This window comes from Gopherus flavomarginatus, chromosome 3 (assembly GCF_025201925.1).
Source record: "Gopherus flavomarginatus isolate rGopFla2 chromosome 3, rGopFla2.mat.asm, whole genome shotgun sequence".
NCBI lineage: Eukaryota > Metazoa > Chordata > Testudines > Testudinidae > Gopherus > Gopherus flavomarginatus.
In genome coordinates, this window is record NC_066619.1 from 28377972 (window position 1) to 28404562 (window position 26591).

Below are 26591 nucleotides of genomic sequence, written 5' to 3' on the forward strand. Positions count from 1 at the left end.
GTGCACCATTGTAACTGCTCTGGAAAGCCATCTGAACTTGGATGCACTGGCCAGGTATACAGGAAAAGCCCTGCAAACTTTTGAATTTCATTTGCTGTTTGGCCAGCGTGGAGAGCTCACCAGCACAGGTGACCACGCAGAACTCATTAGCACAGGTAACAATGCAGTCTCCTGAGAATCGAAAAAAGAGCTCCAGCATGGACCGCACGGGAGGTACTGGATCTGATCGCTATATGGGGAGAGGATTCCGTGCTAACAGAACTCCGTTCCAAAAGACGAAATGAAAAAACATTTGAAAAAATTTCCAATGCCATGATGCAGAGAGGCCACACCAGGGACTCAGTACAGTGCCATGTGAAAGTTAGGGAGCTCAGACAAGCCTACCAGAAAACCAAAGAAGCAAACGGAAGGTCCGAGGCAGGACCGAAAACATGCCACTTCTACGCTGAGCTGCATGCAATTCTAGGGGAGTCCGCCACCAGTACCCCACCCCTGTCCGCGGATTTCGAGGTGGGGGTGGTAATCTCAGCCATGGCTGAGGATTCTGTGGACGGGGAGATGATGAGGAGGAAGAGGAGGACAAGCTTGCAGAGAGCACACAGCACTCCTCATGCAGCTGCAAATTTTTCAAGCCTCCCTACTCCATCCTGAAGGCTAGCTCAGATAAGGCAGTGGAAAAAAAAAGACGCAAGACGAAATGTTCTTGGAAATCATGGAAGTGACCTGCAATGAAAGAGCTCATCTGAATGAGTGGAAGGACGTGGTATCAAATTACAGGAAAGATGCCAGTGAACGTGAGGACAAGAGGGACGCTCGAGATGAGAGATGGCAGCAGGAAGATCAGAGGAGGCATGACGTGACGCTGGGGCTGCTGCGTGATTAAACTGACATGCTCCAGCGTCTGATGGAGCTTCAGGAACAGCAGCAGGATCACAGAGTGCCGCTGCAGCCCGTGTGTAACCACCCTCACCATGTTCCATATCCTCCTCACCCAGACGTGTAAGAACGCGTGGGGGGAGGCTCCATGCACCCGCCCACTCCACCCCCATGGACAGCCCAACCAAAGGCTGTCATTACTTTGAAATTTTTTTAGTGGACTTTTCCTTCCCTCCTGTCCTCCTCCCAAACCACACCCGGGCTGCCTTGTCAGTTCTCTCCCTCTTTTTATAATGAATTAATAAAGAATACATGATTTTTAAACGATAGTGACTTATTTCCTTAAGCAAGCTGTAATCGAAGGGGGAGGGTGGGTTGCTTACAGGGAATGAGTCAGTCAAGGGGGGGTGGGTTCATCGAGGGGAAACAAACACAGCAGTCACACCGTACCCTGACCCGTGATGAAACTCGTTTTCAAAGCTTCTCTGATGCGCACTGCTTCCTGGCGTGCTCTTCTAATCGTCCTGGTGTCTGGCTGCGCTTAATCAGTGGCCAGGTGATTTGCCTCAGCCTCTCACCCTGCCATAAAGGTCTCCTCCTTACTCTCTCAGAGATTGTGGAGCACACAGCAAGCAGCAATAACAATGGGGACATTGGTTTGGCTGAGGTCTGAGCGAGTCAATAATGTGCACCAGTGCGCCTTTAAACTGCCAAATGCACATTCTACCACCATTCTGCACTTGCTCAGGCTGTAGTTGAACAACTCCTGACCACTGTCCAGGCTACCTGTGTATGGCTTCATGAGCCATGGCATCAAGGGGTAGGATGGGTCCCCAGGATAACTACTGGCATTTCAACATCCCTAACTGTTATTTTCTGCTCTGGGAAGTAATTCTCTTGCAGTAGCCGTTTAAACAGAGTAGTGTTCCTGAAGACGCGAGCGTCATGAACCCTTCCTGGCCATCCCACGTGGATGTTGGTGAAACGTCCCTTGTGATCCACCAGTGCTTGCAGCACCATTGAAAAGTACCCTTTGCGGTTTATGTACTGGGTGCCCTGGTGCTCCGGTGCTAAGATAGGGATATGGGTTCCATCTATTGCCCCACCACAGTTAGGGAATCCCATTGCAGCAAAGCCATCCACTATGACCTGAACATTTCCCAGAGTCACAACCTTTCGTAGCAGCAGCTTAATGATTGTTTTGGCTACTTGCATCACAGCAGTCCCCACAGTAGATTTTCCCACTCCAAATTGATTCCCGACTGACTGGTAGCTGTCTGGCGTTGCAAGCTTCCAGAGGGCTATTGCCACTCACTTCTCAACTGTGAGGGCTGCTCTCATCTTGGTATTCTGGCGTTTCAGGGCAGGGGAAAGCAAGTCACAATCTTCCATGAAAGTACCCTTACGCATGCGGAAGTTTCGCAGCCACTGGGAATCATCCCAAACCTGCAAAACTATGCGGTCCCACCAGTCTGTGCTTGTTTCCCGGGCCCAAAATCGGTGTTCAATGGCTAGAACCTGCCCCATTGCCATCAGGATCTCCAAAGCGCAGGGGCCCGCGGTTTGAGAGAATTCTGTGTCCATGTCCTCATCACTCTCGTCGCCGCGCTGCCGTAGCCGCCGCCTCCTCGCCTGGTCTTGCAGGTCCTGGTTCAGCATAGACTTCATGAGAACGCGTGAGGTGTTTACAATGTCCATGATTGCTCTCTTGAGCTCAGCAGGGTCCACGCTTGCTGTGCTATGGCTTTTGCACAGTTCACCCAGGAAAAAAGGCTGCTTTCACGGAGGGAGGGGTGAGGCTGTACCCAGAACCACCTGCAACAATGTTTTTTGCCCCATCAGGCACTGGGATCTCAACCCAGAATTCCAAGGGGCGGGGGAGACTGCAGGAACTATGGGATAGCTACCCACAGTGCAACGCTCCGGAAATCGACACTAGCCTCGGTACATGGACGCACACCGCCGAATTAATGTGCTTAGTGTGGCCGCGTGCACTCGACTTTATACAATCTGTTTTAAAAAATCAGTTTCTGTAAAATCGGAATAATCCCGTAGTGTAGACATACCCTTTCTCATGTTGTAAACTGACCACCTAGCCTCACTCTTGATTTAGTCTCCTCACCAGTTTCTGATCCATCACACTAATAAATTACCCTCCTTAACCAGGACTGACTGATATTCTTTAATAGATTCTTGTGGGGGCCTTTGTCAAAGCTTTTTGAACATCCACGTGAGTCCTAGAAATATATTCTCCTTTACTCACTGTTTGTCGTCAGAAGGGCTGGATGGTTCATTCTGTTCCCACCCCTTTGTGGTAGTCAGCGACAGCCCAGGAACTAGGCTCTCTAATCAGAGTGAGCCACACTCATTTTCTCACTTCTAGCCCAGCCTAAGATTAGGCATTGCTAATTAATTTTTGTTTACAGACTGCACACGTTTACTTGCGCAAACTCATCCCAGCCCCTTCCTCCCCACATCCCATATCCACCCTCCCCATAGGTGTCGTTTGGGCAGCATTTCCTCCCAGAGGCACGTGGCGGCACCCAGGGTCACATGCCATTGTCCCCCTCAGTTTCTGCAAGCACTGATCTGCCATGGCTTTGCTCTACTCAGCCTGCCAGAGAATAGGGGTGCTCTGTTGTGCCTACACTACGGGCATGTTTCCAGCTCACTTGGCCCCTCTGGCTCACTGCCTTTGCTGCTGGATGCCACCTCCTGGGTCCTAGTGCCTTCCTCTTCTATGCGTGCTGGGCACCCCGCATGGCTACCAGCTTGTTTCAACTCTGAGTGCCGGTGGGAGGAAGAGGCTGTGTGAAAGGAAGGGAGATGGGATAGGGTGGGGGAAGAGAAGGGGAATGGGGCAGGGAAGAGATGGGGAAGAGTCAGTAGGGGAGGAGAATGGGGAAGAAAAGAGGATAGGGGAATGGGGGATAGAGGAATGCATGTGGCATCCCCGCAGCAGGAGATGGGGATCCTCCATTAAGCCGGCCCTTCTCCCCCACAGCACTGGCACCAGGTACCACTCCAGGTGGGGGAGAAAGCCAGTGAACTAGGGGAAATGGCTTCAGTGTGTGTCGCACCTCCTCCACAAAATAGTCAAACTATGCCTATGCCACCCTCTCTCTCCGCGCCTGCGCCCCCCCCCCCCCCCCAGTTGTTGGACAGTCTGGAAAGCATCAGTGTTCTATGGCCTGGATCCTACAAACTGTTATAGACATGAGTAAGTTTGTGCATGAGAGTTCAGTCCATTCAGGACACTGTATAACAGCTTAACCTCTGCTGAAAAACCAACAGTACTGAAAATACTTATGGGCTGTTACTAAACTGCCTTGCACAAGGCCATTTTAGAATTGAATTGGTCAGAATTTTAGTATTTAACTCCCATGGAATTTTTTTGTGGTCAACAGCAAGAACACTGGGAATTCGTCCAATTCTCTGTCCCCACAATTCTCCTGCAGAATACTGACTGGCATGAACAGTCAGCCCATGAAACAAGATAGAAGTATTAGATCACCCAACCTCATTAGATAATCAGCCACAGTTGCTTACCGACTTCTGAAAGCTTTTTGCTTTTCAAATAAACCATTCCTGGGTACCCTCCTTTATACCACAGTTGTTTTAAAATATAATAGAAATTACTATTTGTTACATTTGTTAATAGAGAATTATGCATATACAATAGCTGTATTTTTATTTAAGTTTTAGTTCTGTTCTAGGTAGGCGTCACAGTTTCTGAATCCATTATTGCACTTCTGCAGCATTTATGATTTTAAATCAAAGAAAAATAAACCAGTGTCTTTTTTCCTCTCTCTTGAAAGGTCTTCCCAAAAAACATTGTGCTACCAAGAAACAGAACCTGATCTAGAACCCATCCGTTGTTCTTGGGCGATAGGCCAGCAGATGATATACAACCTAACTCTGACTGCCCAAAACCCTCTAGGGGAGAGAAGTGCTAATTTTGTCCTTGATGTAGCTCTTAGAGGTAAGGGTTTTCCTGCTCCTTGTTGACGTTTTGAAGGTTCTTTTGGGTAGGCTGAAGATCTCCACCAGCAAACATTCTGGGGTCACCCCTCCTATTTCTCTCTGAGGCAGTATTGTCAGAAAACCTCTCTCAGATTTAAAGATAGAAATATGTTTGTTCCTTCCCAACTTGCCCTGATTCTCATCTTCTCTGTGCCCACACTTGCCTGCTCCCTCTTTAGTTTCAGTTTTGCAGCTGCTGTTACTGATGAACACAGTCTGATCTCCGGGTTGAGAGCTAAGTGATCAAAATTATCCATTTTGTGGCCTCAGAATCTGCCAAATGTGGGAAGTGATGTGCAACAAAGGGCCCAAATGAAGCGCACAAAAAAAGGAGCCACTCAGGAAACAAAGGGCTGTGGGATCATTCCTTTGGCATATAGGACTTTGACACCACAGTTTCACAATTGCATGTTTCTGATGTAAATCTTCAAAACCCAAATTTGTGTGGGATGGACATAACTTTGAGACTAGACTGAATGATTCCCTCATAAGGAGTGACGTTTGAGTGGTAAAAACATTATTACAGAGTATGAGGGAGGGGGCACATGCCAGCCATGAGCAGTGGATGACAGTATTATCATCATGCTAGTGCATGAGTCAAGAAGAGGAATTTACCATAAGTGAAGCAGAAAAATTGACTATACACAAAGTGCTCTCAAATGCATAAAGGAAACACACTGAAAACACAAGAAAATGAGTTTCTTTCTCCCATGGCTTTTAGTTCTAGGAATTGTAGGTGCTTCTTGTAACAATACTAGATGTTTCTTTCTGATGGTATAAAGCTTTAAGTTTTGAGTGCTCTTCTAATCAGTCTTTTTAGGCAAGTCCTATTGCTACAGATATTTGCTGCAGATTTTTTGCTGATTTTAAAAACATTAGCAAATAAAGCAAAACCAAATTTACACCCAACATTTCCAGCTCTGCAGTATCAATAATGGAAGCATTCAAGGGTCAGATTTAGACACCATCTAGTCTACTACTGCTACTAACGGAACACATATCATCTGAGGATCTCAACGGACTTTAACAAGGGAAAAGGAATAGCAGTAGGCCCATTTTTCAGATGCAGAAACTGAGCCACAGAAAGTTTAATTGACCTGCTCACATTCAGTCAATCGAAGAGTGGTGAATAGAACTGCAAGTCTTTGGCTCCTAGTCCAGTGAGCTACTTCTGGGCCTCAGAGCCCCCAGAGCAGTAGATAAACAATAAAAGACTCCATTTCTAAAAGCATCACTTATTTTTACTAATACATATGTCCCTCTGCCTAGAATCCCACTGGGAGAGATGTAATGAGGCAATCCTAGACTAAGCCTCGTAATCACTTTTATTGCTCAATGAAGACATTTTGAAAGTACTTGAATTCAAGTTTTTCAGAATCTAATTTATCTTTCCCTTTGGCAGTTCATCCATTTCCCCCCTCTGACCTTTCTGTAGAAGATATGAAAGCCACAGAAGTCAATTTATACTGGAGTATGCAACCCAAGCACAAAGCAATTAAGCTACTATGTCAAATTGAAAATCGCCACCCAAGTGGGGAAGTGGAACTGGTAAGAAACTTAAGTTTCAGTCTAGACAAGCAACTGGTGGTTTTGGATATGGAGTACAGTATATGTTTCATGGTTTTTAATACCATGGGTAGTGAGTGAGTGAACCACTGGCCATTAGTAGGTGGAATGTCAAATGTGCACATGTGTGTGATCGAATCACATTCTAGGAGAAATGTTCAGGCCTTTGAGGCTGTCAGTGTTGGTGGAGACCAGGTGAAAGACAAAAGATGACTAAAAAAAGGCTAATATAGTGCCCAGCTTTAAAAAACGGGAAGGAAGAGGATCCAGGGAACTACAGGCCAGTCAGCTTCATCTCAGTCCCTGGAAAAATCATGGAGCAGGTCTTCAAGGAATCAATTCTGAAGCACTTAGAGGAGAGGAAAGTGATCAGGAACAGTCAGCATGGCTTCACCAAGGGCAAGTCATGCCTGACTAACCTAATTGCCTTCTATGAGGAGATAACTGGGTCTGTGGATGAGGGGAAAACAGTAGATGTGTTATTCCTTGACTTTAGCAAAGCTTTTGATACTGTCTCCCATAGTATTGCTAGCATGTTAAAGTAGTATGGGCTGGATGAATGAACTATAAGGTGGCTAGAAAGCTGGCTAGATTGTCGGGCTCAATGAGTAGTGATCAATGGCTCCATGTCTAGTTGGCAGCCGGTATCAAGTAGAGTGCCCAAGGGTCGGTCCTGGGGCTGGTTTTGTTCAATATCTTCATTAATGATCTAGAGCATGGTGTGGACTGCACCCTCAGCAAGTTTGCAGATTACACTAAACTGGGAGGAGTAGTAGATTTGCTGGAGGGTAGGGATAGCATACAGAGAGGCCTAGACAAATTAGAGGATTGAGCCGAAAAAGAATCTGATGAGGTTCAACAAGGACAAGTGCAGAGTCCTGCACTTAGGACAGAAGAATCCCATGTACTGCTACAGACTGGCTATGCAGCAGTTCTGCAGAAAAGTACCTAGGGGTTACAGTGGACGAGAAGCTGGATGTGAGTTGACAGTGTGTCCTTGTTACCAAGAAGGCTAACAGCATTTTGGACTGTAAAAGTAGGGGCATTGCCAGCAGATTGAGGGACGTGATCATTCCCCTCTATTCAATGTTGGTGAAGTTCCATCTGGAGTACTGTGTGCAGTTTTGGGCCCCAAACTATAAGAAGGATGTGGAAAAATTGGAAAGAGTCCAGCGAAGGGCAACAAAAATGATTAGGGGGCTGGAGCACATGACTTATGAGGAGAGGCCGAGGGAACTGGGATTGTTTAGTCTGCAGAATTGAAGAATGAGGAAGGATTTGATAGCTGCTTTCAACAACCTGAAAGGGGGTTCCAAAGAGGATGGATCTAGACTGTTCTCAGTGGTGGCAGATGACAGAACAAGGAGCAATGGTCTCAAGTTGCAGTGTGGGAGGTTTAGGTTGGATATTAGGAAAAACTTTTTCACTGGAAGGGTGGTGAAGCACTGGAGTGGGTTACCTAGGGAGGTGGTGGAATCTTCCTTCCTTCGAGGTTTTTAAGGTCAGGCTTGACAAAGCCGTGGCTGGGATGATTTAGTTGGGGGTTGGTCCTGCTTTGAGCAAGGGGGTTGACTAGATGACCTCCTGAGGTCCCTTCCAACCCTGATATTCTATGATTCTGTGAAAGCTATTGTGAGTGGCAAGATGGTGAGGTCATATATTTTATTAGATCAACTTCTGTTGGTGGAAGGGACAAGTTTTGGGGCTTCACAGAGCTCTTCCTCATGTCTAGAGAAGATAATCAGAGTATCACACCACCAATAGATGTCTCCTGCCTTGTCTGTCTCATATCCTGCCACCATCACGGCTACATCACCACTGCAAAGGCCACTGAGAACAAACAAGTTATTGAGGCTGGCTCTGTGGGAGCAGCAAGAGAGATCTGATGAGAGATGAAATTCAAGAGCTAGGTTGGGACAGAACCAGTGGAGAGACGTTAGTAGTGAGTGATGTGGTCTGATCAGGTCAGGAAGAGAATCGTAGCAGTTGCATAATTCATAAGTATTTAAAGTCAAAATGGACTGCAGTTGTCATCTGGTCTGACCTTCTGCATAACACAGACCATAGAATTTCACCCAATGATTTCTGCATCTAGCTCAACATGGATGAATTAGAACAAAACATGTAGAAAGACATCCGCGGGCAAGCTGTCCCAGTCATTAATAACCCTCACCTAAAAATCAGCATTTGTTTCCAGTTTGAACTTTCACTTTCCAGTCACTGTAAATCTTGAGAGAAGCAATAATAGAGGCTACTGGTGAGGAAGGTGCATGTATCTGGGTGGTGGGAAGGGAATCTGGCTATTGACAAGTGTTTTTAAAATGTTGTGGAGCAAATAGCAACAAGATTTAGAGACAACCTTTTTGGATGAGGAGCAGGAAAGGAGGAATCATAGATGCTCTGTAGCATGTGAGCCTGAGTCACAGGAAAAAATGACTGTGTGAATAGCAATGGCAAAAGGAAAGAATGCAGAAAGCTTAGGAAGCAAAGTAAATTGCTCAGGCTTGGCCATGTGAAAGCTTGAGGAGCTGAAAACCATCAGGATATGTCAGAGTCAGAGTCAACTCCTTTCCCAAGACAAAATCAAGCAACCAGTCAGGAGAGGCAAGGGAGGAAGTATAAGGAACACTAAAAGCCAAAGAAAAGGTGGCCTTGCCCAGTACATAATCTCACTCCCTACCCCTCCCATGCAGTACAAAAGAGGTGGTACCAAAGCCCCCAGACTCAAGACCCTCCAAAACGGAACATGACCATAAATTGTAAGGGGTGTACCAGGGCATAAACTACAGGTATATTTAAGCCTATTAAAAAGGAAGAGAAAGAAAGGAAAAGCTCTACTGGTGTACAGAGCTGTGGATATATGCTTTCTTGTTAAGCCCAATAAACATTGCATTGCCTGCACTTTGGACTCTGGCCTTCTGCTTTCTGTTTGTGGAGCAAGAACCAAGGTAGGGTGGAGCAGTCCTAACAGACCCTCCCATTGTCTGACCTGCCCATAATTTTGCACAATTGTGAAAATTTAAATAGATTAAAATTTTAAAAAGTACTTAGACATCAATATTGAACAAAATTACAAAAAATTAAAATTGCATTCTGGCAAGCCTATGGCTAAGTAATTTAACATAACCTATGTTTTCTGGGACAGGTGATCCTGAATTCTATTCCTACTGATGACCAGGGAAGTCTATTCAGCCTCATTGTGCGGTACTGCTGACGACTGTGATGTCTCTGTGACCAAAGAACTGTTGCAGTTGACATTTAGACTTCCCAGATGTATTATGCTGACTAGTCTGCATATACATTACTGTCCTCTATTGGGTGGAATGCTAGACTTTCTGCAGTGTGTAAGAGCTTGCTACCATGTACTAGCAGGAGGCCTTATAATCCGTAATATTACTGGAGCTAATGGAGATTTCAGCTTCAGTTCCAGTGGCACAGGCCTATGTGTAGGTGGCAGAATGTCCTGAATTATAGCTTGGTGTCTGTGCAGCTACAGCATGTAGTATAGCTGATGACCATGAAGACTTGTGTGAACATTCAGTTTTCTAGCTTTCCCGGCCCCTCTTAGCCTTCTGGATGGGGAGGAAGGTTGCAGCAGAGTCCATAACCTTGTTCCACATACTTTAGTGAGTGTTTAGCTCACCTGTTCTTCACAAGTTGATCTAGAGTTCCCTATGGTACAGTCCACACACAGGCAGCTCAGCTCCAGAATATTAAAGGACAAGTAAAGCTTGAAAACTTGTCTCTCTCACAAACAGAAGTTGGTCCAATAAAAAATATTACCTCATCCGCCTTGCCTCTCTAAGTAAAGCACAAACAAGAGTGCTCCACTTTTGTAGGAAGTGTAGATGGACAGGCCTCCCTGAAGATCTCCCAGCAGATGTTCTGTCTCAGGTGTGCCAACTGTAGGAGATCATCACAGGTGATAGTTTAGAGGAGGGGACTATACAAAATATGGGGTCCCTATTGCAGACCCTCTTTATCTTGGGCAGAGTTCATCCTAATCTTTTCCCAAACTTGGGATGCTGCTTGTGTAGGGAAAGCCCCTGGCGGGCCGGGCCAGTTTGTTTATCTGCCGCGTCCGCAAGTTCGGCCAATCGTGGCTCCCATTGGCTGCGGTTTGCTGCTCCAGGCCAATGGGGGCTGCTGAAAGCGGCGGCCAGTACCTCCCTTGGCCCACACCGCTTCCAGCAGCTCCCATTGGCCTGGAGCAGCGAACTGCGGCCAGTGGGAGCCGTGATCAGCCAAACCTGCGGATGCAGCAGGTAAACAAACCGGCCCGGCCTGCCAGGGGCTTTCCCTACATATGTGGCATCCCAAGTTTGGGAAACACTGCTTTTGAGGATGGTAGCAAGTGGAGGGGACACCTGAAGGGAAGGTCCAATGTGGAACATGTGTATACTAATATCCCAATGGTATGTACGTGTCCAGAACATCATCCTATTTACCTGATCCTAGTAAGGAGGTCCATGTAGGTAGATATTTTAAATATATGATAAAAGAAAGGGGCATATGGACACCAGCAGAAGCACCAGAGGCAGAAGTGGGAGAAATAGGTCTCACTAATTACACCTTTTTCATAGATAAAAAATTAAGTTCACCTCTACCCCAATATAACACTGTCCTCAGGAGCAAAAAATCTTACCGTGTTATAGGTGAAACCGCGTTACATCGAACGTGCTTTGATCCGCTGGAGAGCGCAGGCGCGCCCCCTCCCCCGGAGCACTGCTTTACCGCGTTATAGCCAAATTCATGTCATATCAGGTCTCGTTATATCGGGTAGAGGTGTAGCAATATTGGCAGACCAACCTGAAGGGCTCCTATCGACAGCATTAGCAAAAGGGGTTAATAGAGCTCTTTGTGGGCCTCCCATATGTCCATGTATTTGGACCTACTCTGACTTTTCCAACATGTTTCAAATTTGACAAGGCAGATGTAATAAACATGCTGTTGATTGAAGCGGGGGACAGAATGACTTCCTGAATCTCAGCCAACCACCTCTTTCTCATGAAAGATGTCTGAACCCTAACCACGTCACATTTCTCCTTTGCTTTTGCAGCACAATAGTTCAGTTGTTCAGTCAAATTCATATCCACACCTCACCCTAGGTGGCTTGCAGCCTTTCACCAATTATGCCTTTAGAATGCGCTGTGGTGCAGCTAGCCACTTCTGGAAATGGAGTGAATGGAGCAAAACCATAAGAGTCAGAACAAATGAAGCAGGTGAGTTCTGTCCATTGGGAAGGGGGACGAGGAGGGGTGGGAGGCTGAAACTTGCTCTTCAAGTTGCTGTTTGCCATCTGCCAAACTGATGTCTGGAAATACCAGCAAGCTCCTTGTCATTGGTGAATGGAGCTGGAGAGGAAAAGCCAGCCTAAGAGCTGCAGGTATTGGGTCAATACCGTTTTAAAATATGTGCACAGAACAGACTGATTGGTGAAACTCGAGCTTCAGGTGAAATCAGATAAGATTTCAGTCCTCCAGGTGCTTTATCTGAACCTTGTGCCAAACTCACTTTTTTCCCTGGCCAGGAAGGTGTGCTAGTTGACTCTTCGTCTTCCCTTTGCCACTCCCAGCATATCTTCAGCTATCTTCTGTGATGTCTTTGCCTTGAATTACACCATTGGCTCCCTCCTCCCTGTAACCCCCTCTTCCTATGCCAGACAGTTGGCATAGCACATCATTTAAAGGTTCCATTTGTCTGGAATCTATCATGCTGCTAGGTCTCCACCACTTTAAATCTGAAGTTCTGGTGCTTGATAGAGCCCAGAATGCACCACATGAATCAGAACTGGGAGATATGAAGTGGGTGCAGCCTGACCACTGAACAGGCATAGTAGTAGCTTTGCGTTTTGAGTGTGGAGGCATCATTCAGTGGTGGGAACATCTGTGTGTGTTGGGGAGGGAGCAGAAGTGGGGCTTGACACGGAATGATCCAGGAGTCGTTTCTGTAGTTTCAAGAGAGTTTCAGTTTTTGGTTTGGAGGCACAGGGTCGGTGAGTTTTGGGGTCTAGCTGAGTTGCACGTGGGTTGTTCTCCTTAACAAATATTAGGAAAGATTTGGACAGTTCACCCTTCCCAATATACAGCAGCTTTGTTTTATGTGATTGATCGCAGCTCCCTCAGGGAAACTTGATGTCTGGAGAGAAGTAACCCCAGTTTTGGGAGGACGGAATGTGACCTTATTCTGGAAGGTGAGTCTGGGCACAGAAATGGTTAAAAATGTTTACAGAAATGACTGGCACAGTATCTGGGGTATTTTTCCTGGCAGGGTGCAAGATTTCGCTCTCATTTTAGTTTTCCATATGATGTGCTGCTCTTGTGACAATGGAAACCATAATCACCACACTGCTTACACTGGTCCTGAGAGAGTCTGGATTTTTGTTCAAGAAGCTGTGGATTTGGACCATATGTTGCTTTTTTTTTTTTAGTGACACCTCCATTTCTCCCCAAGAAAATGTAGTTATGTTATGTTTGGGTGCCAAAATGATTTTTTAAAAAGTTAATGGAAAGCCTACTTTTTTAAATTGTCCATTCAGTAAGCACAAATAAGAAACAATATACACAAATCCTTCAGATTGCCTTATTTCAAAACTCCCTGTAATTTAAAAAAATATTTCTATATGCACATATAAAATATAGGTTAAGTGGAAATAATTGTCATTTGTTTAATGTCATCCTTCAAGTGAAAACTAATACTCTCTTTTTTCCCCCTGTAAAACAGAATATCACAAGTACAGTATCCTTCTTACCCTTAAAAATTTCTACCATAAGAATCATGCCAAATACAATTTGTAGTAATATAAATTTAGCTGCAGATTAAATAGATCTTGAAATATTTTTGTTTTTTTCCCAGCCATTTCCAGACTATAGAGCTAATAGTGGAAGTATTTCATTTGAGATAACCTGGGAAAAGTTAGAGAAAGCCTCTGAGCCTGAACACATCTCCATTTCTGCATTACAAAACAGTACTACAATTTCCATCGATAACCATTCCTACAAAATCAGCGTGGCAGCAAGAAACAATATTGCTTCTTCACTTCCTTCAGTGATAATCATCTCCCGGGTGACAGATAATGGTTTGTGTATCTTCAATCCAATTAAAATAATTTTTGTGGGTGCTTATCTTGTATAGTTATTTTACAGTCAGTAATATTTTATTTATCATCATGGAATAATTAATCTAGTCTTGGAATTAAAATGATTGTTTTGCCACTGATGTGTTTGAAAACTATTACCGTCTATCAACGGAGATCACTTAGCCTGTAAGATAATAGCGTATTTGTATCTTTATCTATTCCCTGTTCTCCTCTCATCTGGGGTTTTCACAAATATAATATGGTACATTCATGGGGTTATCCCAGTGAGCAAAATACATATGGGTTTAACCAACAAAGTCCTCAGTCCCGCATTTGCATATGGATGCAAGGATCCCACTCACATAGAACTCATGTCAGGATCAGGGTCTAGTGACCTACTATTTCGGGCTCTAGTTTTGTGAGCCTGCAGTTCAGTTCCTGATATTAAAATTTTTAATGGAGTCTCCCAGCTAGAAGGTATTTGATTAATTAGCCTCTTAGTGGTAGGGATCAACTTTCCCTATTGGGGGGGAGTGAGTATTTCATAATGATGATAACATTATTGAAAAGACAAAATCTGAAGTTTTACTGGTATCCAGTCACCAGGTATAGTAATGGCAATACTAGCATAGTAATTCTACCAATCTTAATTTGACCTAAAGTATAGATCTTCCTGCTAGAAAACATATATATTCTACATAGATAGACGTACTATTTTGTGAAGTGCTTTAGTCCATTCTTTCCAAGGTGCTGAAGAAAAGGTTGATCACACTGACCTTGAAGAAGAAAGAGTTAATGGCACAGTTGATGGCATTTATATTCCTTGGAAGGCCACAAATGCATTTAATGGATACATTGTCGATTGGTGCAACTTTCCGAGGTCCCAACATTGTGACTTTCAGTGGAAGAGATTCGATTTCAACACCTCCAGTTGTCTCATCAACTCAGGTGAAAGCAGAACAATTCTTCATTAAGATGTTTATGCTGCAACACTTTGCTAGGGCATTGGGTGGCATGCACCTGAATTTTAGGAAACAGTTTCTGGGAAATCAATTATTAAAGTCTAACAACTGCCCAGTGTGTCAGTTTTCTTTCACAGAATCATAGACATGTAGAACTGGCAAGGACCTTGAGAGGTCAAAGTCCAACCCCCTGCACTGAGGCAGGACCAAGTAAAGACCATTGCTGACAGGTGTTTGTCCATCAGGACCATCTGTGGTATTCTTTTGTTTACTATCTTGATCAAACACCATGAACAGACAGTCAACATTACTAGAATTTAGCTGGGATTCAGTTTCAACACCTCCAGTTGTTTTATCAGCACTAAGTAAGGGCTGTGTTTCCTAGGGCCTCCTTTGGGTAACTTCAGTGGTTCAAGATCAGGATTTTTAATGAATTATAGATCTCCATATAAATCAAATGTGGTTCTGTTTTTAAATACAGTTATATTATTTTCTAGCTGCTTTCATGCCTGGAGTGAGATACAGCTTCAGGGTTTATGGATCTCTAGCTAATGAAGATTTTTTCCTGGGGAAGAAGGTTGGGTACACTAAAGAACTGGGTAAGCTGAAAACATTTTACATGTGTACATATTTGCTAAATGGGTCTCATGAAAATAGAGGGGAGTTCTGTAGCTACACTGTCATTTCTCTGCCTCCTTGCACTTAACTACAAGCAATGTTTGACATACACAATGTTGCTTCCCCTGTCCCATTGCATACATGTAATAAACCCATGCAAAATAGCCTCTGATGACTGCTGTGAGGCAGTTTGGTTAGTATAGCTCTCAGGAAAACGAGAGTCCACCCCCGTCAGGGAAACTGAGCTATAACAACATTAGCAATAACTATGATTAAACAGTTGTTTCTATGCATGATGTAGATGGGCCCACAGATGTTTTGTGGTACCAGGAGGCTTTCAGGAAGACCAGGCTTAGTTCAGTTTTTATTTGAAAATCGTGATGTTCAGTTTATAAACAATTCAAATTTAATGAGACACAACAGATGGGAATGCAGGAGCAATGCCAAGTGAGGAGATAAACTTTCTAGAAATTAAACAACATGTTTGTCAATTTCCTTCTTTCCAGCTCCTAGACTCAACCCTCAAGGGGAAATAACGGAGATGACTTCCCATACTGTAACCATAACTTGGGATTCTTATCCCATGAATGAGTCACAGCCTGGATTCATAAGAGGATATCATGTTTATGTGAAAACCATGGAAGAAGAATGCAGTTTGAAGGGATCCACAAAACACGCTCTTTCGGGTAATTGATTCTTTGAACCAAGAAAGCTATACACCCATCAGTCCAATACATCACCTACTGAAATGTGTGAAAGGCTGCACCTTTTTTGCTCAGTAGATCAATAAACTGGAACCTCCTGAAAAGTTCTTCACCCTTACTTACATGTTAGGCAGATAAATCAACACACTGGGGAATAAATGGAATGATTTCAACCTCTAAAGTGATGTAACTGGTGCCTTCTCTCCAAGGACTGAGTGTAGAGTGCTTTTAATTGACAGACTCTACTAATACACAGAGGATTATTTAGGGCCCCCATTTTGTAGGCCATTATGCAGGGAGCTTCCATGGACTTCAGAGTGCACTTCACAGGTGAAATGGCTGCACTGAGTTTCCATCTCTTATGAACTGAGTTCGGGTGGAGTTTTCAGAATTCTCCCTCATTCTCTTTTTGGAAGACAGATGAAGAAGCTATCAGTTTTATTATGACAGTGAGGATTTTTAGAGGTAGTTGTGTGCTGATGTTTTCATAGCTTTAGGGTTGTGGCTCTGTGGAAACTCCCCATCTGGTCCATTTGCCTTATTCCATTAAGTGAATATGTGTATAGCTCTGCTCTACACAATCTGTTTGTCTAGTTGTGAAGCTGACCCGGGGACTGTGTTAAGCATTTGTGGCCTAGAGCTACTTGGCATAGCGTCTCTGATTTTCCTGTCCTGCATTGAACTCTACTCAAGATGGCAAAATTTCAGTGTATCCAAGTTCTCAGACACTCCCACTGAATGCAAAAAAAAATAAAATTGTTTATTCTTACCTGTTGATTTCTCTTCTCCAACATGGACTGTGTCCTGATTCACCACCCGTGCGTCCATTCCCCTCTTCTGATAGGACTGGTATCAGGTAAAGCTGCATGTCTGCGTGAGCCTGGGCTGTCCGGGGCCTGCCCACCAGCATCCTGTCAGAACAAGTTGAACTGTGGAACAGTCGACACTACTGTAACTACATACCTGCAAATATTCCTACCCAGGAAGGGTGTAAGAGCAAAGCCCTACTACCCCCCACCATCTGATATACTGATGGGGGGCGGGGGTGTTATCTCAGGCAGAACCAGCACCAAGGCTGGGGAAGATGAGGGATGTGGCTAAGAAACAGTTGAAGTGGGAACAGATTGCTAGCCCTAGTTTCTCTGTGTCCCTTGTACTGCAGGCATTTCTGCCTGAAGGTGAAGAAGGACATGCCCTCTCCTCCCCCCCCGGGGAGCTACGGTCCCATCGAATACAAGTGTCACCTGCCCTGCCGGGGGCTCTTGGGTTTAGCTTGTTTGCCATTGGCATTGGCAGCCTGCTCCTGGGTTACTACAACCTGGTAAAGTGGAACAGAGAGAGGAGGTGCCTGCAGATTGGGGAGATGGAAACCCTGCAAGCAGAGTCAGATCGAAGGACCCTGCGGCTCTTACGGGAGCATCTTGGGGAGGAGGCCAAAATCATGAAAGATGTTCCTGGGTGGAAGGTGGGGGAGTCTGTATTCCACACTGACCGCTGGGTTCCTCCGACACCAGATGAGCTTCATTACCTCAGGCCTCTGAGTGAGCTGCACAACGAGAAGTTTGGCTTGCAGTGGTATGTCTGAAGCTGGGCCAGGACTCTCCCCAGCCTGCTGGTTCCTCCAGTTCTTGCACCAGTAACATTATCTCTGTCAGATGCAATGCTCAAAGGCCATGTGTTCCAAGTGTGTGACATTAAATAGTCTGGTGGAAAAAAAAATCGGTAAGGTGCTGCGGGGTGGGGGATGGAGGGTGCAGAGAGAAGAAAGGGACAGAGGCAGAACAGGACAACAAAACCTGCTGAAAAGCTACTAACAAAAGGTAAGAGAATTGTGGAAGTGGAAACAGAGCTTGTAGCTTGGCAGAAGCAGAGACTTCTGACAGGAAGTTGGTGGCTGGTCCCTACTGGATTGGCTCCCTCAGACACACTGTTGCTGCTATCTCCAGTCCAATCAGAGGAGGTGCCACGCAACCCAGCAGTAATGAGTTAGAGCAGAGATTCTCAAAGGAATGTTTTCTGTGGGGGCATGAGAAGCTGCTCTGCCTTCAGAGCTGGGAGGCCAGAAAGCAGCAGCTGCTGGCGAGGCGCAGAGCTCTGAAGGCATTGCCACTGCCAGTAGCAGTGGAGAAGTAAGGGTAGCAATGTGCTACCCTTACACTTCTCTGCTCCTGCTGGCAGCAGCGCTGCCTTCAGAGCTGTGCACCTGGCCAGCAGCTACCATTCTCTCCTCTGTCTTCAGAGCTAGGCAGCAGTATATGTACCTGTGTGGTAGGAGCTGTGGCGGTGTAAAGGACTATCAACACAAAGAAGGGGGACATGAGAACCACTGAGTTAGAGCACATCCCTCTTCCTGAAAGGCAACGCACATTAAAAAACAATTGAGAGTAATGGTTTTTAACATCTCCTTTGATTATAGATGGTACAGTCCTATGTAAATACACTATAGAAAACCCAGAAGAAAAGAGATATGTGGTGAAACACCTGATGCCAGAAACAACATATGCACTAGCAGTTACAGCTTACACTGGCGGAGGAGAGACCCCCATCGATGCCTATATACGTGTAGATACACTACATGACTGTGAGTTTAGAAAATGAAAATATGTATTCGAGGGGCTGGGGGGGAAGGGTGAAAGAAGGGAAATTAGCACCTATCACTGCTGGCTTCTTTTCTAAAAAGAAAAAAGGTTTATTAGATTAGGTAGAGATGAATGGATCTGAATAAAATACATCTTCTAACTGGGATCTATTAATGGATGCATTCAAATAATACTAATTGCAAAATTAAACGTTTTAGTACTTGTATAGCTTCTTTCATCTATAAACATGACAACATATTTAAAGCATTTTAACATGTTATTTAAGCCTCATCAACCCCCTGTAAGGTAGGCAAGCAAATTTATACCCACTTGGCAGATAGCAACACTGAGGCTCATTTACAGAATGAAACCAGTGACAGAGTTGAAACCAGAACCCAGGAATACTGACTCCTGGTCCTCTTCTCCAAATACCAGACTATATGAGAGTAATAGAGAGGAATTTTATTTAGTTCCAGCTAATTTTATAACCTATAGAACACTATAAACCATTTCATATACAGGCTGTTGCTTTCATGACCAAGTAGTTAATTCATATGCAAATTAGGGCGCTGGACATCCTAACATTGATTTGTATGAAAAACTGGCTTACAAGTCCACCAACTCTTGCATTCCATGCTAGATGTGACCAAAGGGTCGCTGCATGAGAATCATGCTCACTAACTAGCTATATTAGACAGAGAGAAAAAAAGAGTAATTACTTATCTGTAATTCTGTTTGCTTGAAGATGTCACACCAGAATCCGACTCTTGGGACTTGTGCTCCCAAGCTGAAACTCCCCAGCTTTGTCCTCAGAAGTAGGAGTGTTGTTTAGTGCATGAAAACCATACATTTTACACTGAGCAGCATGCACTACCACTACACTTCAGTGCCTAGACCCTCCCAGACAGCTAGTGAAGCCATCCCTTCTGCCCCCTTTGGTTAATTTAATATCAAAACTCAATTTCCTTGTTTGTTACACCACTGCATGACCCCATTGGTAACTATTGTGGAAACAAACTCTGGGGGCTCAGTTTGGTTTGGTGCTGAGCTCCCTTGACTCCCTTGATTTGGCACTTGGAACACTGTAGTATTGGGGCCTTTGGCCCCCAATAAGCAAAGCACTTAAATATGTCCTTACATCCTATTTACATCACTTCTTTCTTTTTACAGGGATAGATGGGCTGGAGATGTTTAAGTGCTTTGCTAAGTAAGTGTCCTCATGGCAAAAAAAAAAGTGTATTTTTTAGACTGGTGTAACTGTTTCAGTGTAGCACCCTAGAAGAGACGAGGCATAGGCAGTTTTTACTTCAATGTAGCTGCTTGAGGTAAATCCCAGAGGGACATAGGATTGACCTTGAGCAGTTACATTGAGGTCAGAACTACACATGCTTTGTCGCCATTGGGGTTTTACTGCAGGATAGCAAACTCAGCATAAAAACCACCATTTTTTGCTGTGAAGACATAGCCAAAGGGAGGGTATTTACATACCTACTCCTTGAACTCTTTGATATTTTCATTTATAGTTAGCAAATCAACTCACTAAAATGATGGTGCCTGTAAGTAAAAGGCAAATTTTTTTTAAAGGACTGGTAAAGCCGAACTTTTGGCAATAAAAGTAAATGCCAAAAAATATGTGTTCACTTCTAGATTTGAAGGCCAGAAGGGACATTATGATAATCTAGTCTGACCTTCTGCATAATACTGGGACAGAATTTCATCAAGTGATTCCTTTATCAACTCTAGTGACTGCTAGTTGAGCTAGAACAGATCTTTTAGAAAGACAGCCATGCTTGATTTAAAGATGACTTTTTATCCCAGAAGCTCTAATTGTATTGATTCAAACAAGGGAAAATTAGAAAACTGGTTTTTGAAATACTATTTTTCTTTCATAGCAAAGATTTACCTTCTTGTTCTGCTAGTGATGATTCATTTTGTACTACTAAGTGCTGTGTGCTTCTGGAAAATCAAGTGGTAAGTTCATTGCAATACATTTTCCTTCTGTAAATAGAGAAATGGTCTGTTTTAATCCAAAACGGAGTTGTAGTTTGTCTATTTAAACCCCCTTCATAAATACCTCCTTCATTTCTGTCTTTGAGCATCTTAGTAAGTGGATGCCCTGAATACTCGGCTTGCTGTGGTATACAATACATGGCATCTCCACTTATTTCTGTAAGAATCTTAGCCCTGCTGCACAAGTAAAGGAAGAATGAATGTTGACAAATGAACAAAACAAAAGTTCCTTACTTGTTTGTCTATGTTTTTTCTAGGATGAAGGATTGCTGTTGTCCCGAAATTCCTAATCCTAACAAAAGCAAAGCCCTCTCATGCAATGGATTAAAGGTGATCAGATTAGACAAATCCAATAACTTTAATTTTCCAGTCTCAAACTAAGATCCAGCAAAAAAGTATTAGAATGTTTTTTCTGTATTGACAATGATTGTTTTTAATAATGATGTTCATTTTACAAATGGCTTGTCTGATTAACTTTACTTTTGGTTGAAAAAAGTCTCCATTTTCCATCGACATGACTCTGTAGTGATTAGTTTACGCTTTGAAGTCTGTCTTTGCAAGGATAGGATCTAGACAGTTACTTTAAAAGTTATAAAAGCTCTTTCCTCACACACAGACCTCCCAGAGCAAAGTCCTTCTAATGCCATTTGATATCTTAGCTTTCAAAAATAGAGCTTAATTTGACTCTTCCTCTTTGAGACATGCACTAGCTCCTGACTAGGTGAGTCCTGTAAACTATGCCTGATTGCTGCTCGCTCTCCTGATGTTTGCTACAACAAGAAGTCAGACTTCAGGGAGAACTTAACCTGCCAATGTTTATGTTCCTTGTGGATTTTTAGAAGGGCAAGCCCCCCAAACAGGCTTAACACAGTCAGTTGCAGTCTTAATTATGGTTTCCAATGTTACATGAGGGAAACTGAACAGATGTGCAAGTTCTTAAATTAAAGGGGCATGGTCTCTCATTGCTCAGCAAATTTCCTTTGTTGAGATTAAATAAAGAGCTCTCTAAAATTGTCTTATAATTACATCCAGTTGAAGATCAAACTTCTAGTGAACTAGAACCATGTGTATATGCCCCTTCCCCTTCCAATCCTATACATCTTGTAAAAATTCTGATTATACAGAATTTACTCTATATTTCTAAAAATGCTTAAAATAATAATTCCCTTTTTACCTAGTCAGTGTATTTTTCATTGTTCTAAAGTAATTGTCTTCTCATTTCTCTGCAGCTTAATTCTGAAGCAGTAATGAAGCTAAGTGACTGCATTCCTGATACTATAGTATTGGAGAATACATCAGAAGCCAATACACTACAGCTGTGGAGCCATGGGACTATTTTAGGAAGTGAAAGCAAAGTTATCAATCCTTCCTGGGTGTATTTTGTTCAAAATGAAGAGGGAGATTTGATGTGCACACAGTCAGCTCCAGAAGCTTGCACTTCATTTGAAAACTTAGCCTATTCTTCCCAGACTGCACTTGGTTCTAGCCTCTATCAGAACCTCTGGATGTCAGAAAAGAGTGAGCCACAGTTGCCTATATTGTCGTACCAGCCACAGCATTACATTGAAATTCCGAGTAAAGACACTGTCACATCATTAAGAGAAATCACTGAGAGAGAAGATAGTTTAAGATATATTTCACAAATGGAAGTACCTCATTCTGAGGTTAAGTTAAGTAATTTGCCCCATTCCACTGAGCCGCTGGAACATTCAAGTTACAAAATACAAACAGTCTTGGGTTCAGAGCTGGTCACATCTACATCTGATGAAGACATTCACAGTCAGGACAGTTCTACTTCTAGCAGCTCAACAGTGTTATTGCTTCTAGGCCGGCATTAAAAACTGACCTGCATATTTAAACAATCTGTATGCTGTAGTTCAATCAGAAATTAGGGGCATTAAGCAGGAATTACAGGGTGAGATGGTATGGCCTGTCGTATGTACACAATCAGACCACAACTGTCTCTTCTCACTCTAAAAATCTATGAATGCGTGATATAAGATGCACCATGATTTGTGCAGGGTAATTAAATTACCACAGAGAACATTTTCATTCTCTGATCACAGTCAAGGGACACCCTTCGCATGTATTATCCCGCACGGACATATTGCATTGCTGACACTAATATAGAAGGCATGTATTGTGAACCTCAGCATGGAACATTACTCCTAGCTTTGAACTCCCTGGCTTTGGTTGGTTGGGATCAGAATGTTAGTTGACTGTGTTTTGTATTTAATTTTCCACATAATAAAAAAATTGCCATGAAAGGCCAGCTGAAGCCTTCATTCTGGGGGCTAAGTGCTTAAAGGAATTTATTGTGGTACACAGCACTAGCTTCACCTTTGACCCTTCTCTGGGCTCTCTGAGTGCACCCCTTCAGGTGCTAGGCCTCATGCATTCACCACCTGATTCTAGGAGGGAATCCCATGATTCCCTCTCTTAGACTGAGTCTCAGGGAACAGCCCTCCCTCCGTGTACCAATCATGATGGCCCAGCTGGGTTCGGCCCTGCAAACGCTTCAGCAGCTCTGATCAGAAGTGAATATCGGGACCCAGAATGGCCTTTTCGGAAACAAAGGATTGTTTCCTCTCAACAGTAGAAACAAAGCATAACAAGAGCAAGGGTGTTTTAACACAAGGATTACATGCATCTCAATCTTACCTAAGCTTAAGGTCCAGGAACCCTCACTTCTGACTGCTGAGTTCAGTCTGCATTCCAGCAGCAGTTAGGGAGTCCCTCCAAAGTCCTTTGTCTGCCCTGTGTTTCTTGAGCCTAGTTAAACCAGTTTATGTGGCACAACAGAGGGGTTGAGTAGAGATCTTCACAGCAGTTGCTTTTCTTCATTGTCAGGTGTTTGCCAGGCACCTGCTATCAGGTTATTGTCTTCCTTTCTGTGCATGTAGCTCCTTTTGGAATAACCCCCTTTACTCATATAGCAAACCACAAACCACTGGGTGGACATATACCGTTCACAAAATGTTACAACTTCCACATCCTTCACAAATGGAGTCAAATCAAGAAAACGAATATTTAGGTTTATTATCAGAAAAAAGTCTGTCATTAAGGTGAATTTGAATGTGGAATAGTTTCCTAAGGAAAGTAATGAAAATCCCATCATGTGTTACATTAAAACTCAACTGGACAAGATATTAGAAAATGAACTGTAGAGAAGAATCCTACATTTGCAGGGAGCTGAACTGAGTGATCTCTGATCCTTGCTGTATCTAATTTCCATGAAATATCTAGTAGCTAAGAAAGAATTTGATCTACCATTTAAAATATTACAGTTTTTTAAAAGGATGTATTTGCAATGAACCAGATCATTTAAGGATATATAAAAAGGAGTTTCTTCTAAAGAAAAATTCTTATGAGCAAAAGTGAACAGTTCATATAAACTAATTAGATGCCAAATGTACAGACTATTCCCCCAAATTATCTTCAGAGGATCTCAGTAGGATAGGCAAAAGTATTTCAGGGGCGATACAAGCAAGTAACTAGCTTCTAGTCTGTCAAAGGTGTAACCCAAAATGGCAATCCCATCAGAGATGCCAAAGACTGAATGAGCAAGAAGATCTCAGTTTCATCTCTGGCTATAGTTGGACACTGGATAGAAGCTCATATGGACAAAGGAGTTCAATCAGGAACCTTTTACAAGCACCCAAACTCAGTTTTAAAATGCCATTTTTGAGCACAGCTTTAGAATCAAGTATGTTTTCACAAAATGGACAAAGTTATCTTTTACAATGTAATGCTCCTGAGCCGAGATCTTGCATATTAAAATGAGTGTGATAGTTCTCCTCCTAACTGATCAGTCAGACACACTGGCCAGAGACTACAGCAGTGGTAGTCAATTATTTTTTGTCAGGTTCCAAATTTCTTGGTCAAGGTATAGTTAAGGTTCAGACTCCAAAGAAAATAACAAAAAAATAACAATGATAATAATAAGTAAATAGAAAGATTTTGAGATCCATTCAAAAGCATCTGGCTGTCCAAATTTGGCCCACAATCCACCTATTGACTACCCCTGGACTATGATGTAATAAAAGTACAGACAAATGGGCTGCTACAACATTGCAACCATAGAAGCACAAGGTATTCTTATCCATCAGCGTGCCTATCGGTGTGATGGGAGAATCATGCTGTTGAAATTCATAGAATCTGGATGGATACAAGCAGTCACTGATACTTTTGGGACAGAACTTGTAAGTGTAGGGCCAAATCTTCAGAAGCATGAAAATATAGCTGAGGTGTGCAAATACTCCAGTATGCATAGATCAGCAGCTTCATATTTATTGCGGTATTTAGGTACCTACGTTACATGTACCTCATTGAAGATTTGGCCCATATTGTGGCAGTATTTATATTTGTGAGCCTGAAGACAGGTATAAAATATGGTAAATAACTTGCTTGGGTTTTTTTAGTAACAATATATGTATATTAAAAAAAAATGATTATCAGTCTCATAGTAGCCACTTTTTCACAGAGAAAATTCTAATTCCTTGCTCTTCCTACTTCCCTGTGCACACACATACACACAATATGATACATCTTACCTAAGAGAGTATCTAGGATTTATCTGGTTTATTTCCATTATCAGTTCCTAAATAATAAACGGTTTACAACTTTAAAAATCAGATTTCCAATCTGTTGTCTACCAAAGCTCCTTTTTACCTATTCATCATCTAAGATGGCAGTCTCAATTTCTCCTTTGCTTGGTATTATAAATTTCAACATTTAATCCACAAAGTTCTGGAGACCAATCCAGCAGGAATTGAAAATGGACATTTTTATTGTTGTAAGTGAACACTATACAATAGCTTGCAACTTCTGTAAATATGCTCTTGATTATGCAGTTTGGCCATTTGTTCAAGTTTATCTTCTGCTAAGACTCAACTGATCTACAGTTTTGCTTCGGACAATAAATGATAGAAAGCTATTTTTTCCTGACTTACAACATGGGTTCTGATGCAAGTATCAGCTAATCTATATTTCTGCACAAGTGACTGACAGACACATAAGGAGGAAGGATCTTCCGCCATCCGGGTAAAAGCAGTGCTAGGACAACACAGGAATGAGGAGAGCAATTTTCTTAGATTAGCACATTAAAAGAACTGGTTATTTGTATTACAGTAGTGCTCAGAGGCCCTTTTGTGCTGGGAGCTGTACAAGTATAGTGCCTGTCCAATTCACATATTGACATGGATGAAGCACCTAGTTGCACTGGTCATTTTAGTAGATTTCATCCTGCACAAAGATTAGCTGGCCACATTGACTGCCATATCAATCAGCAATCTTCAATACTGTTCATTATTCCATCTTCAGGTGGGCTGTTAGAGCATGTATAGCCTGAATAAACAGAATTAACTCTCTGCCTTTGAAGAAAATAGTGTTTCGTCTCAAGAATATTTTTTTCCCTTTATTAGAGGTGGGAGACCTTTTCTAGATGAGAGACCAGGTAACCCCATTTCTCTTAATATGGACGTTTTTGATATTTGGGAAGCTAGAAAAGGAAGGGGAAAGTGGGCCATTCTGGATCCAATTCTCATTTGCCCTCTGAGAAGCTCTTATCCAAGAAGGAGAAAGAATGAAGAAGAATGAGAATCTATTTTATCATGTCAGACAGTGGAGCAGGCGTACATGTTTGACAAGATCAATCAGAACAGGAGATGAAGGAATCTTGAGAGAGAGTGAGCAGGAAGGCAACAAAAGCCTCCAAGCTATAGCTCCTGGATGAAGGGACTCCAAAAGACACTGTATGTCCCTCTCGCTCAAGCTCTCGAGTCTGGGTCATTCTGCAAATTTACTTTCTGGGTGTCATGGGGCCTCAGGTGCAGCATCTCTTTAGCCCTTAGTAGATAGAGCTGGCTGAAAATTTTCTGATGGAATGACAAGCTATAAGTCCTTGGCATTTTGGAAGGAAGGATACTCAGGGCATCTCATCTCCTTGTGGACTATGTTTGAGGTAAATTTTCAAAGCCCTTCTGACATCTAAGATGTGCCACCTTTCCTCAGTAGGATGCTGTGGCATTGGACGGAATGAAGGTAGAACCACCTGTTGGAGAGTGTGAAAGGAAAAATTCACCTCTGGCAGAGGCACCAACTTTGTGATTTGCCAGGGTGTGCTCGACCGCCGCTCAGCCCCAAGCCCTTTGATGCTGACAGCAGTGATTCAAAG

The 26591-nt window shown here is 43.2% G+C and overlaps 1 protein-coding gene across 1 annotated transcript in view; it reads left to right on the plus strand.

The window, feature by feature from the left end:
* LOC127046575 (oncostatin-M-specific receptor subunit beta-like) overlaps nt 1–22683 on the plus strand; it is a 60363-nt gene extending 37680 nt beyond the window's left edge. Inside the window, exons 6-17 of the mRNA XM_050943747.1 lie at nt 4695–4858; nt 6302–6447; nt 11525–11687; nt 12582–12658; nt 13321–13543; nt 14291–14491; nt 15003–15104; nt 15630–15809; nt 18244–18408; nt 20299–20377; nt 20674–20746; nt 21646–22683. Coding sequence (XP_050799704.1) covers nt 4695–4858; nt 6302–6447; nt 11525–11687; nt 12582–12658; nt 13321–13543; nt 14291–14491; nt 15003–15104; nt 15630–15809; nt 18244–18408; nt 20299–20377; nt 20674–20746; nt 21646–22254 — 2182 coding nt within the window. The 3' untranslated portion in view covers nt 22255–22683. The remainder of the gene's footprint in view (nt 1–4694; nt 4859–6301; nt 6448–11524; nt 11688–12581; nt 12659–13320; nt 13544–14290; nt 14492–15002; nt 15105–15629; nt 15810–18243; nt 18409–20298; nt 20378–20673; nt 20747–21645) is intronic.
* Nucleotides 22684–26591: the final 3908 nt, after the last annotated feature.